The 13,578-nt window shown below is 51.0% G+C and overlaps 1 protein-coding gene across 3 annotated transcripts in view; it reads left to right on the top strand.

Annotated features, from left to right (window-relative positions):
* Positions 1–13,578, top strand: part of TMEM181 (transmembrane protein 181) — a 76,985-nt gene that overhangs the window by 29,671 nt on the left and 33,736 nt on the right. For all 3 annotated transcript variants that reach the window (XR_001370925.2, XM_014590622.2, XM_006155780.3), the window contains exon 2: positions 7,791–7,894. Coding sequence is in view for 2 of the 3 variants with exons in the window: in XM_014590622.2 (XP_014446108.1) it covers positions 7,791–7,894 (104 nt within the window). In the remaining variant the exon portion in view is untranslated. The remainder of the gene's footprint in view (positions 1–7,790; positions 7,895–13,578) is intronic.

Here is a 13,578-nt window from a genome sequence, read left to right as displayed (position 1 = left end):
TGGGCCTGCCGAGGCCCCGGCTGCCCCGGCCAGCCGCTCCCCTGCCCGGAAGGCCGCGGCCCCACTGGTCGCCTCCTGGACCAAAGCTCCTGAGCCCCCGCGCTGGCGACCCACCGAGGGAGGAGAGGGCTTTCCAGGCGGACCGCGGCGAGAGCGCGTTGGCACCGGCCATCGCCTCTTCGGGGCTGGGTGATGCCGAGTTTTACGAGATTTACCAACTGCTGACTTTGGGCCTTATGCCTTTGTGAAGTCAGAGGATTTAATACGGAAAAGCCTGCCCAGGGCTCCAGAGACGCCATCCCTGGAGCTTCCTTTTGACGCAATGGAGTCATCTGGGTGGCCCCCAGGGGCCCTCGAAATGGAGGACTGTCGCTGCGCTGAAAGTCGGGGGAAGGGTCCCCGGGAGACTCCGCCGTGGAGCAGCGCCCTGGGCCCGAGTGCGTTTCCCGTTGACTCCTGACCATGGCAGGTCAGAGGAACAGCATCCAGAGTGTCGCCTCAGTGCAGACGCCTGCAAGCACCAGTGACGGTGAAGTTTTTTCCTCCTACTTCCTGAGAAGTTTCTGACGTGGTTGGTTACTTTGGCACCTCGTAGGAAAGCAAACTGGCAGGAGATGCCAGAGTGGACGTTCCGAAGCTGGCTCTCCTGGTAAAAGCCAGGTGGAGGGGGCTGGCTGCACTGCCCTGCACGGCGACAGGGGGCAGCATTCACGTGTGCTCTGTGCTGCTCGGTGTTGCAGCAGGGTGCTCGCTACAGGTCCTGAGAGGGCCTCTCACGCCTGCCTGGGTGGCACAGCGCCCCTGGGCGTGCCTCGTGTTGCTAGCCTTTCGCTAGGAGATAGGCAGAGTGTGAAGTGGGGCGGGCCCTGGCCAGGCCTGGTAACTAGGTCTTCTGCTAGATTCCCAGGACAGGAACTAGACCAAAGGGAAGGTGTCAACCAAGCCAGGGTGCAGAGGAGCTGCAGACCAAGCTGGGCGAAGGACGTGGTGGAGTAGCTGGTAGGCTGAGGGCCACCTTCTGGAAGCACGCCTCGGGCTCTGTCAAACAAGGGCCGGGTGCAAAGATGCAGAGAGCTGGAGTCAGGCAGCTGCTGCCGTCCAGCAAGCACAATGCACCCACCTGGCAATCAAAAAGTCTTTGCAACAGATACAGTCCTGGTAAAAATCAAGCCTGGAAATCCAAAGCGTCTCCAGGATTTAGGGGCGTGGAAGGGTCAGAATGCTCCCAGTTTCTGGTGAGCCTGAGCGCCACGAGGTGAGGTGGGAGGGGACAGGAGCTGGGGGAGAGGCAAAGAAGGGCTGGGAGAGAACAGGATGAGGACTTAGGGGTGGGGCCCACTGCAAGCTCTGGCCCTGCTCACAGTCCAGCCAGCCGACTCTTGTTAAGAAGGCAGGAGAAACCCGTCGGAAGAAAGAGCTCTCAGTTCTTAGTTTACCCTGGAATTTCCTGCAGCCTCCATACCTTTTCCGATAGAGCCCGGTGGTGGTGATGCCCGGAGCTGGAGGACGGTGTGTCGGACACAGTCGCTGATGTGACTTCCTGTCTGAGCTCCAGGGCCACCCATAGTCAAGCCCTGTGTCATCTGTTGCTTTGCTCTCCCTGGAGCATTTCTCTGCAACTTGAAATCAGGTGGGCTCTTGCGGGTGTCTTGTGGCACTTCAGACCTTTTTTTTAAAAAAGAGAGATTTTTGCAATATGGTACATGCACTCCCTGGAGAGACCGAAAGAGAAAGTGAGGAATTACCCGCCCCCAGGGGAGACGATGGCCATGCCACAATCCCTTCTCCTTCATTCTCTTCTTGGGATTTGGGGCACACACACGCTCATACCTTGTGTGAGTTTCCAGCCACCAGGGCTGGGACTCAAACCACAGTCAGCCATGTGGGAGTCCAGCACCTTAAGCACTATGCCACCTGCTGGCCCCAGACCATGTTTTAAAGAGTATATTTTACCTATCTCTCATCCCAGAGGCATTAAAGTGTGGTAGTGTCCTAACTCGACCCCTCTTCTGCCAGCCGCGGAGGTCGGCACGGCCAAATGTAGCACTGTGGAGCCCCGTGCTGGCTTCCAGTCCTGGGCCTAAGGCTGCCGGGTTCTGAGGGCTCACCAGGCCTGAGTGGGCATCTCGTTCCTGCAACTATAGCGTCATTTACAGGCGTGCACCTCTGAGAATCTTTTTTTCCCTCCTGCACCACAGTGGTCTCTAAAAATAGTCCAAGCTAACTGCTGGGTGTGTCCTGGTCCCAGGCTCTGCGGTTGGCACTTTTCAGCCGTCTCCTTACGGGATCCTCACAGCCATCCTCACAGGAGGGAGTCTCCCTCACCCGCCCCGTTTTGGAACCCTGAAGTGCAGGGAAGGCAGGTGAGGTCTCAAGGTCAGAGCCTCTAAATCTCAGAGCCAAGGCCTAAACCTGGCTGGCTGGGCTCCAGAGCCCATGTTCTTGGCCTCTCAGTGACAGCTGGCCACTAACGGGTGCCAGGCAAGGGCTTTCACGTAGTCACTCATTTAATTGTCACAGCAATCTCAGATGTGGAGGAGGAAGTCCCCTCAGTTCCCTGAATTTTATAGTGTAGGATCTGGAGGTCCCAAGAGGTAGAGGTCACCTGTGGTCAGTGGTGGGCCAGCCTCCAGCCTCATCCGCAGCCTCCAGAGCCCAGTTTTGAACCACTAGGCCACACCGCCTGCAGCTAGTCAGGGGGACCGCACCTAGGGCCAGTGTGTCCCCTGTGCTGGGCCAAGCTCACTGGCCAGTGTCTGACCTGCTTCCGTGTTCCAGCTGGTCTGGGCAGTGTACTTGGTGACCCAAGCAACGTGCTGCCAGGTGTGAGTCACTGGGTTTGCCCAGAGCGGTGCACACGAGCTCACGGCTCCTCAAACAGCAGAGTGCTGATTAATAGGAGGTGTTTTGTGGTTGTTGGGCCTTGACTGTTTGCATAATGTTGTGTGAAGCCTACTTGGTTCTTGAGTAGCTAATTAAATTATTTGTAATATATTCAAGTTGGTAGGTTGAAATTTCAGAGTTCCTCTTCTATTCTTCCATTCAGAAGTTTTTTCTTAAAACCCATTGGATGGTTGGCTATGCAGAAAGCAAAATTTTGGTGAGGGAGGGGGCCCAAGAGTGCATGTGAGGGAGCCATGGACCCTTTTCTGTCCCAACTGTCACAGCTGAGTGTGCATTTGTGGGTTCAAATCCCACCTCCACCTCCTGCCTCAGATCTCAGTAGGTAGCACTCCACCCCCACCCCCCACCCCCAGGCTCTTTGTCTCCTGTGTAAAACCGGTTGCTGATCCCTCCCTCCCAGCTGGACCAAGAAGGTGCTCAGGAAACGCCAGCTCCTGTCCTTTCCTTCAGATGAGGGAATGAGGGAAGCCAGAGAATGGGGCCTTTCCGCACAGTGGGTCTGCAGGGAGATGGTTAGCGTGAAGACTGCACTTTGTTACAAGTCAGAAGTGCGCTGGGATCTAGCCACCTTAACCAGCCAGTGGGGGCCCAGCTCTTGGTTTTAATAATTGTCTCATGGGAAGTGGTTTAAACAGCAGGGCGTGGAGCTCAGCTCTCCAGAAGTCAGGGGTGGGGCACTGCGGGCTAGTCCCAAGAGTCCAGGCCCCTGTGGCCCGGATGGCCTCCGTCTATCCTAGGCTGTTAGCAGACACAGATATGTGGCCTGAGCAATGAGAAGGTTGGGGTTGCCCCATCCTGAGATGGAAAGGCCACAGGGGAGCAGATGAGCAGGGCGATGAGGGGTTTGGTTTTGGGTGTTTTGCTTTTCTTTTCTAAGAATTATTTTTTATTTAATTTTGTTGATTTATTGGTATATTTCAATTTGACTGGTGAGGGACAAAGCCAGAGAGAAAGGGGGAAAGAGAGAAAGCAAGCTGCCAGGTCCAGGATTCAAACCTCAGTGGGCCATGTGGGAGTTCTTAACCACCACGCCACCTGCTGGCTCCGGATGTGTCACTTTCAAGGTGCCTTTTAGATATCCACGCTGAACCATCCAAAGGCAGTTTCACGGGGTTCTGGAGCAAGGGAGAAGCCGTCCAGGTATGAACGTGGAGCTCTGCGCACCCGCCTGGTGTCCTCAGCCTGGAGCAGCAGGATGTGGACGATTCCAGAAGGTGACAGCATGGATGGCCACTCGGCTATTGCCCATGAGAACTGGGATCTCTGCAGACGTCCACCTGCCTGGAGACAGTCCCATGGGATGTGGCGTCACTGGGGCTAGCAGATTCTAGAAGAGTGGGGTCACCGGGGAGTGGACAGAGGTAGGAGGCGGCCTCTCATCCGAAGGCCGTGCACGTTTTATCGGCGTGGAGCCTCCACAGAAGCGCACCTGTAGGGTCTGATCTGCCGGTCACAGTCCCCCACTCAGTCCCTGAGCACTCGTGGCCATGGGCCCAGCTTAGCCTGATTTTTAGGAGTGCGCGAACATCTCAACGGGGAGGTGAGCTGGGCAGGAGGCAGTGAGGTCAGGGGGTGCCTGGAGCAGGACAGGAGCCGTGTCCACAGCAGCAGGGCACATGCCTTTTAGGGTGGCCACCCAGCTGGCCTCGGCGTGGGTGCGGGGCAGTTCTGACAGATGCCTCCTGCTTCTGTCTGGACCTTGGCCCTCGGTGAGTGCTGTTGGCTGGACTGTGAGCGATGGTTCTAGAAACCTCTAGTTTATCTGCAACAGGCTGGTGTTTCTCAGGTTTCAGATGTTGCTAGTTTTTTGGTTCAAAGCTTTTAAAGAGGATGTCAGCAGAAAGAACCATGGAGGGGACAGCAGTGTCAGGCAGGGTGACACCCCCACTCACAACAGCCCTTTGGCTGGACCCCAGGCCTTCCAGCCGAGGGTCCCCGAGGAAGTTCATGCCTGTCGGGACAATGAAGACAGAGCGGAAGTCAGAGCCAGCAGACCCCTCTCCACCCAGCCACCCACGCCCGCATGGAGGTGGCTATGCCCCGAGGGCCTTTCTTGAGCTGGGTGTTATTTGCCTTCTCTGAGTCTTTTTCCCATTTAGTTGTGTGACTGGATTTAAGTGAAAGTTTTAAGGAAGGAGAAGATGGGCTTTATCGAGACGTTTGAGAACAGGCGCGTTGTGCGTGCAGCCCGACTTGACCCACGCCACCTGGCCTTCCCTTTTATTTTCTTTTCAAGGTTTTTGCTATAGGGCACGTGCACTGGCCAGAGAGAGACAGAGGGAAAGTGAGGAATCACTCCCTGGGGGGATGGCCCCGCCAGTCCCTTCTCTTGAGATTTTGGGCACACACTTACACGCCCAGTGTGGATTTCAAGCTGTCAGGTCCAGAACTGCGGCCAGCCATGTGGGAGTCCAGCACCTTCACCACACCGCCTGCTGGCCCAGCCACTCGCTTTCTCTTACTTAATGTCTCTTTTGTTCCCGTTCCTTCTCATCAGCTAAGTACCTGTGCGTTTATGGTGTCAATCCTGTATTTACAATTGAAATTTAAGATGCAATTGTTCTTACTCTGTCTTTCTCCGCTTCTGCATACCCTCCTGTGAGCCTTCCTCCTGTGCACAGGGCGTCCTGGGGGGTCCTCAGTCTCGGAGGTGTCTGCTCCAGGCGGGGGGCACGTCACCCTGAGGACAGTGGGACGGAAAGGCTCACCTATCATTGCCTACTTTTTAATTGCCAGAGGGCACGTGCACTTGCCAGAAAGAGAGAGAGAGAAAGTCGGGTGCGGTCACAATGCAGTCCCCTCTTCTCAGTTTCTGCACCCCTCAGAATTTTTGGCATGTGCGTGTACACACACACACACACACACACACGCCTTGCATGGTTTTCAAGCTACCAGGGCTGGGATTCAAACTGCAGTCGTCCATGTGGGATCCAGATCCCTTAACCTCTGGGCCATGGGGCCAGTCTCACATGTCACCGTTAAAGCAATTCAAGGTCTGTGAAAGATTGGCGCAGACGGCACCTTCACCCACTGCCCCAAAGTGAGGATCTCGCGCCCATGGCTCGAGACGTGTATTCAAACCAAGGCACCCGTGCCGCCGCATCAGCTGAGCCCCAGCCTGTACATGCTCCCCCCGCGAGTCCGTTAGCTCCGTGTAAGTCTCCCTGGTGTGAAACGCCTGGAAATCTTCCCACTGCAGGGTTCGGGCCAAGGTGTGTCCCACGGTGCGCGAAGGAATGTGCGACGGATCGGGCCCCGCTGTCACACCTTTCACACGCAGGGCTTTCTGAGGGGCATTGATGGAGCTGGAACCCCCCTCCACCCCCCTGTGGGGTCCTGCTTCCCAGAACGCCTTCCAGGGGATCACAGGGCCGTGTAGATGGGGAGCCTGAGATCGACAGATGGACGAGCCTCCCTGTTTAGCCTCAGGCCCGCATCTGTGGGTGGAGTGGCTGAGCTTCCTGGAGGTCTTTGGACTTGAGCACGGCTGGCTTAGGGAGGAGCTGGTGCCTGTCGCTGTGGGCCCCAGGCTGTCCTCCAACTGTAGCTCACTGATTCCTCTGCTCTCAAGGCCACCAGGCTGTGCGTCAGGATGGGCTGTGTGTCCCAGGAGGCACTACCCCAGCTTTCCCTTCTCATCCCTCGTGGGGTCGCTGGGGGTCAGCACTTGGGCCAGAGCCCCAGGGAGAGCTGTGGAGGAGGCAGTCATTCTTTCACATTGGCTCTGTCACCCAGAGACACTGGTCTAAAAGTTCCCTTGGTCATGTGTCCCCTGCCCAGGCGGCTTAGGTGTCAGCAGAACCAAGTCAGACCTGACCTTTACCCTGAGACACCTGCTGCCCACACTTCCTGACACTTCCTGCCCGGCCAGGCAGCAGCATCTTGGGCCTGTAAAGGCAAGGTGTGTGTGTGTGTGTGTGTGTGTGTGTGTGTGTGCGCGCGCGCACACGTGTGTACACATGTGTGTGTGCACGCGCACATGCACAGACCTGCAAGCCAGACCCACAGGAGAAGACATGACCTTTCCCTCAGTTCCTGAGGCAAAGACTATTCTCCACCTCCCTGAGGTGTGACAAATGGCTAGGCCCCTTCCTGTTGAAATGCGGACTGCAGAGAGCACAGCAGACAAAACCAGACCCACTGGCCCTCGTCCGTTTGGGTGTGGCTGTCCTCTTGGGCTGCAGGGCAGGGCCGGCCTCTGTCCACTGGCTCCAGCCTGCTGCCTCTCTGTGTCGGTCCCTTTGCTGGTCACAGCCCTGCTCATGTGCCATGGACCTTCATGGAGGGCCCACTACAGGCTCTTTGGTTTGGCCCCTGCGGCAGGGAGACCCCGAGGGCAGGTGTGGGCCTGAGCTCTCGAGGGTTTCCACATCAGCGGAAAGCACAGAGATCAGGCCACGCCTCACCAGGATAGGACAAGACCAAAGGGTCTGAAGTCCCAGGGCCCCTGGACAGGAGAGGAGGAGGTGTAGGCAGCGGGAGGCCCGGTGGCTATGTGGTGCTGCAGCACCAGGATCCCAGCTGGCCTGTGTGACAGCACGTGTCACTCTGTGCCTGCCCCAGTGACAGTCCTCTATGGCCCACTCTGTTCCAGCCCCTGGACAAGGCTGTGCATAGATGGCTCTGGCCAGTTCCCGGGGAAGTGGGCTCTGGTGGGCACAGAGGCCATGGCACTTCCAGTCCTGTGCAGACCAGGGTGGCAGGAGCCTTGTCTCAGATGGCCTGGTGTGCTCGGCTCCTGGTTCCAGAGCACCCCCCAGGGCAGGGGCTAGGGTGGGCGGTGGGGGCCCTGGCGTGCTGGCAGCACTGCTGGCTTGGAGAGGAGCTGGTAGCTGCCCCTGCGGGCCACCCCCCGACAGTCGCTCACTCACGTCTCTGCTCCCCAGGCTGGCGCCCATGCGGCTCTACACGCTCTCCAAGCGCCACTTTGTCCTGGTGTTTGTTGTCTTCTTCATCTGTTTCGGCCTGACTGTCTTCGTCGGAATCGAAGGTAAGGTTCTACTTTCACCATTTACGTTGGCGACTTTTTTCCATCCAGCACCGCCAGACCGCTGGCCCTCATCAGCCAAGATCCCTAGAGTGGGGAAGGAGCCCTGCTCTTCCTGGGCATGCAGGGCAGAAGAGGGGCCCAGCCCTTGTGGGCAGGTGCAGCGAGCAGGCCTGAGTAACCCGGTCCCGCCCTGCACAGGATGGCAGCGCCAGGTACCCTGACCGCGCACCTTTCCTTGACCAAGCAAACATTTCTAGAGCATCTATGTGCCATGCCCCACCCTGGGCGCTGGGGCATCAGAGCCTGCTGCCCAAGGGGAGACAGGCTGTGTGCAGTGAACAGGGCAGGCAGCACGGGCAGGGTGGCCCAGGGAACTGTGAGGCTGCTCTAGTGACATTGCCAGCTGTCTGCACAGGAGCATGGGCAGCTGCATGGTCGGCTTCCACTTTTGCCCTGTCCACAGGCCCAGGTGTCCTGCTGGTCCACAGCATGTCATTGGCAGGAAGAGCCATGTTGTGATGATTTGGGCTTGAAAATGCCTGTAAAACACCCCCTTTCTCAGAAATGGAAAACCGAGAGCCAGAGAATTTGAGTTGATTTCTCAAGGTTCCTAGAACCCAGGACTCCTCAGTCCTGTCCAGAGGGCAGGCAACCAGGAGCCACCTTAGGTAGGAGAGCATCTATTCCTCCTCTACGTCTTTCTTTCCCTCTCAGTTGTATCTGGTTTGCAGTGAGGGTGGTTTCCGGTAGGTATTTATTTAATTGACACTCAGCTCCAAAGTGTGATTAGGTTTGGCTTGTCCCAGATGCATTTGTGCCTCCAAAGGCTTGTTTCTTAACCTGAACTGGAACTAGGGTTAGAGAATGGCCTGGGGAGCTGGGGGAGGGACGGCTGTTGAGGTGACATTTATCTGATGATGGTGATGATGGTGGTGGTGACATTAGCAACTGTAGCCAACTTGTTTTCTTTCCCATAAGTCACCATGGAGTAAAAATCACATTTTAGTCACAGCCAAAGACATGTGGTCTTACTGATTTTCGTAACCACCCTTTGGGATCGGTAGGGGAGGATTGAGATTCTCGTGGTTTGCAGTCTCAGTGGAGCTCAGCCCCCTTGGTTTGTGTCAGCCCGTCTATCTCAACATCCCCGACTGTGTCCAGCCTTCTCCCCTCTCGCAGAAATGAGAATCAACACACAGAGGCTGAGATCGGAAAAGCGATGTCAAGATTTCCACATCCCCATGGAGTGCTTTATTAGTTGAGGTCCTCCAAAGAAACAGAACCCATAGGAGATAGATGGATAAAAGGACTTCCAAGTTCCGGCAGGTGGCGTGGCGGTTAAGGGCGCTGGACTCCCACATGGCCGACGATGGTTTGAGTCCTGGACCTGGCAGCTTGCTTTCTCACTTTCCCGCTCTCTCAATCTGTCCCTCTCTGGTTAAATTAAAATAAATAAATAAAAGTTAAAACAATTTTTTTTTTTAAAAAAAGGACTTTCAAAGTTCATGGAAAAATGGAGTTGAAAAGTATAAGTTTATTGGGCCCAGCAGTTAGCATAATGGCTATGTCGCTGGACTCCCACGTAGTCGACCACAGTTCGCGTCCTGGACTCGGTGGCTTAAAACTCAGGCCAGGCGTGTGTGCATGCATGCCCAAGATCCCGAGAGGAGAAGAGCAGGGATTGCGGCGTGGCCATCGCCCCTGGGGGGTGATTTCTCGCTTTCTGTCTCTCTGTCTGGCAAGCACATGTGCCCTATAGCGAAAACCTCTCAAAAAAAAACAAAAAAAAAAGTATAAGTTTATTTTGGTGCCAAAAAAAATTGAAATCTGTGTATAGTTTATTATCATCTTCATTGTTTATGAACAAGTGTTAAAAATGTCAATCCAGAATCTTTTCTCTGGCAAAATTGTTTTTCATATGTGAAGGAAAAATTAAGTTTTGTTCCTAGATAAACAAAAGCCAAGGAAATTGTTATCATTAGATCTGCCCCACAAGTATCACTGAAGGGATTTCTGTGGGTTGAAAAGAAAGGACACATGGGCCATCTGGTGGTGTGGTGGTTAAGACAGCTGGAGTCCACTTGGCTGACAGTACAGCTCAAATATTGGACCCAACAGCCTGAAAACCATGTGGAAAACACACTGGGCATGTGTATGTGTGTGCCCGGAATCCGAAGAGGAGGATGGAGGAGAAGGGATTATGGCATAGGCATCCCCCAGGATGTGCTTTCTTACTTCTCCTCTGTCTCTCTCTCTCTCTGGTAAATGTATGCACTCCACAGCAAATGAAAAATAAAGAAGAAAGAGAGAAAGAAATGAGAGACACTAGATAGTAATTCAAAGCCATATAGCCTCAGTAAAGATAAATATATGCATAATTTTAAAAACTATTATTGTTAATAGTGCTGTGTAACTCCATATTTGGTTTTCTCCATATTCTAAAATTTTAAATGCATTAAAAAATACTTACGTTTTGTGCACTATATAAAGATGTTATTTTGTCACAATTGAGACATCGACAATTGAAAGAGGAGAGAGCTGTTAAAGCTGCAGAATTTTGTGTGATTTTAAGCTTGTATAAATGTAAATTAGTGTGTTATAACTCTAGAATGTTAAGTGAGAGACAACAAACTATGAGGCATGTAGAAAACAAATGCGTAGGAAACAAAGGAATATAGAGACCAAAATGACAGAAGTTTCTCCTTATTAGTAGTTATTTTAAATGTACATGAAGTAAACTCACAAATCAAAAGGCAGAGATTGTCAGAATGGATAAGATAAAAATATATGATCCAACAAGTGTATAGTTCTGTAGCATGAAAGTCATTCATCACTATCTGCCTCCAGAACTTTCTCCTCTTGCAAAACAGAAACTCTGAAATGTTTTTTGCTCTTTTTGCTAAGAGACTCACTGCGATGCAAACACAGGTAGGTTGGATAAAAAGGATGAAAAGTGCAAGCAGTCCTGTATGGTCCAGCAATTCCCCTTCTGGACATACATTCAAAATCACTGAAGGCAAGGTTTCAGAGATGTTGTATACCATGTTCATAGTAGTAGCATAAATCATTGAAGGCAAGGTCTCAGAGACGTTGTATACCATGTTCATAGTAGTAGCATAAATCATGGAAGGCAAGGTCTCAGAGACGTTGTATACCATGTTCATAGTAGTAGCATAAATCATGGAAGGCAAGGTCTCAGAGACGTTGTATACCATGTTCATAGTAGTAGCATAAATCATGGAAGGCAAGGTCTCAGAGACGTTGTATACCATGTTCATAGTAGTAGCATAAATCATGGAAGGCAAGGTCTCAGAGACGTTGTATACCATGTTCATAGTAGTAGCATAAATCATGGAAGGCAAGGTCTCAGAGACGTTGTATACCATGTTCATAGTAGTAGCATAAATCATGGAAGGCAAGGTCTCAGAGACGTTGTATACCATGTTCATAGTAGTAGCATAAATCATGGAAGGCAAGGTCTCAGAGACGTTGTATACCATGTTCATAGTAGTAGCATAAATCATGGAAGGCAAGGTCTCAGAGACGTTGTATACCATGTTCATAGTAGTAGCATAAATCATGGAAGGCAAGGTCTCAGAGACGTTGTATACCATGTTCATAGTAGTAGCATAAATCATGGAAGGCAAGGTCTCAGAGACGTTGTATACCATGTTCATAGTAGTAGCATAAATCATGGAAGGCAAGGTCTCAGAGACGTTGTATACCATGTTCATAGTAGTAGCATAAATCATGGAAGGCAAGGTCTCAGAGACGTTGTATACCATGTTCATAGTAGTAGCATAAATCATGGAAGGCAAGGTCTCAGAGACGTTGTATACCATGTTCATAGTAGTAGCATAAATCATGGAAGGCAAGGTCTCAGAGACGTTGTATACCATGTTCATAGTAGTAGCATAAATCATGGAAGGCAAGGTCTCAGAGACGTTGTATACCATGTTCATAGTAGTAGCATAAATCATGGAAGGCAAGGTCTCAGAGACGTTGTATACCATGTTCATAGTAGTAGCATAAATCATGGAAGGCAAGGTCTCAGAGACGTTGTATACCATGTTCATAGTAGTAGCATAAATCATGGAAGGCAAGGTCTCAGAGACGTTGTATACCATGTTCATAGTAGTAGCATAAATCATGGAAGGCAAGGTCTCAGAGACGTTGTATACCATGTTCATAGTAGTAGCATAAATCATGGAAGGCAAGGTCTCAGAGACATTGTATACCATGTTCATAGTAGTAGCATAAATCATGGAAGGCAAGGTCTCAGAGATGTTGTATACCATGTTCATAGTAGTAGCATAAATCATGGAAGGCAAGGTCTCAGAGACATTGTATACCATGTTCATAGTAGTAGCATAAATCATGGAAGGCAAGGTCTCAGAGATGTTGTATACCATGTTCATAGTAGTAGCATAAATCATTGAAGGCAAGGTCTCAGAGATGTTGTATACCATGTTCATAGTAGTAGCATAAATCATGGAAGGCAAGGTCTCAGAGATGTTGTATACCATGTTCATAGTAGTAGCATAAATCATGGAAGGCAAGGTCTCAGAGACATTGTATACCATGTTCATAGTAGTAGCATAAATCATTGAAGGCAAGGTCTCAGAGATGTTGTATACCATGTTCATAGTAGTAGCATAAATCATTGAAGGCAAGGTCTCAGAGATGTTGTATACCATGTTCATAGTAGTAGCATAAATCATTGAAGGCAAGGTCTCAGAGATGTTGTATACCATGTTCATAGTAGTAGCATAAATCATTGAAGGCAAGGTCTCAGAGATGTTGTATACCATGTTCATAGTAGTAGCATAAATCATTGAAGGCAAGGTCTCAGAGATGTTGTATACCATGTTCATAGTAGTAGCATAAATCATTGAAGGCAAGGTCTCAGAGATGTTGTATACCATGTTCATAGTAGTAGCATAAATCATTGAAGGCAAGGTCTCAGAGATGTTGTATACCATGTTCATAGTAGTAGCATAAATCATTGAAGGCAAGGTCTCAGAGATGTTGTATACCATGTTCATAGTAGTAGCATAAATCATTGAAGGCAAGGTCTCAGAGATGTTGTATACCATGTTCATAGTAGTAGCATAAATCATTGAAGGCAAGGTCTCAGAGATGTTGTATACCATGTTCATAGTAGTAGCATAAATCATTGAAGGCAAGGTCTCAGAGACGTTGTATACCATGTTCATAGTAGTAGCATTCACAGTAGCTAACATTGTAGAATCAACCCAAGTGTCCATCAACAGACGAATAGTGAAAGGTGGTGTATACATATGGTGGGATATTAGCCTTAAAAAGTAAGAAATTTGGACATGTGCTACAGCATGGATGAATTGTGAGAATGTTATATGAGATGACATAAGTCAGTCACAAAAAGTCAAATTCCACTTACATGGATACTTAGAGTAGCCAGGCTCACAGAGATGGAAGGTAGAATGGTGATTACCAGGAGCTAAGGGGAGGGGAATGGACAGTTCTTGTTTAATGGCGTTTCAGAGTTTCCGTTTTGCAAGAAGAGAAAGTTCTGGGGGCAGATAGTGGTGAATGACTTTAATGCCGCGGAACTATACACTTAAATATGGCTAAGATAGCACATGTAAGGTCATGCATTTTTTACCACAATAAGAAAATTGGAAAAAAGTATGAAGCTTGTGTAT

The sequence above is a fragment of the Tupaia chinensis genome, unplaced genomic scaffold (assembly GCF_000334495.1).
Source record: "Tupaia chinensis unplaced genomic scaffold, TupChi_1.0 Scaffold000468_1, whole genome shotgun sequence".
NCBI lineage: Eukaryota > Metazoa > Chordata > Mammalia > Scandentia > Tupaiidae > Tupaia > Tupaia belangeri.
This window is presented reverse-complemented; position numbering and strand designations above follow the sequence as displayed.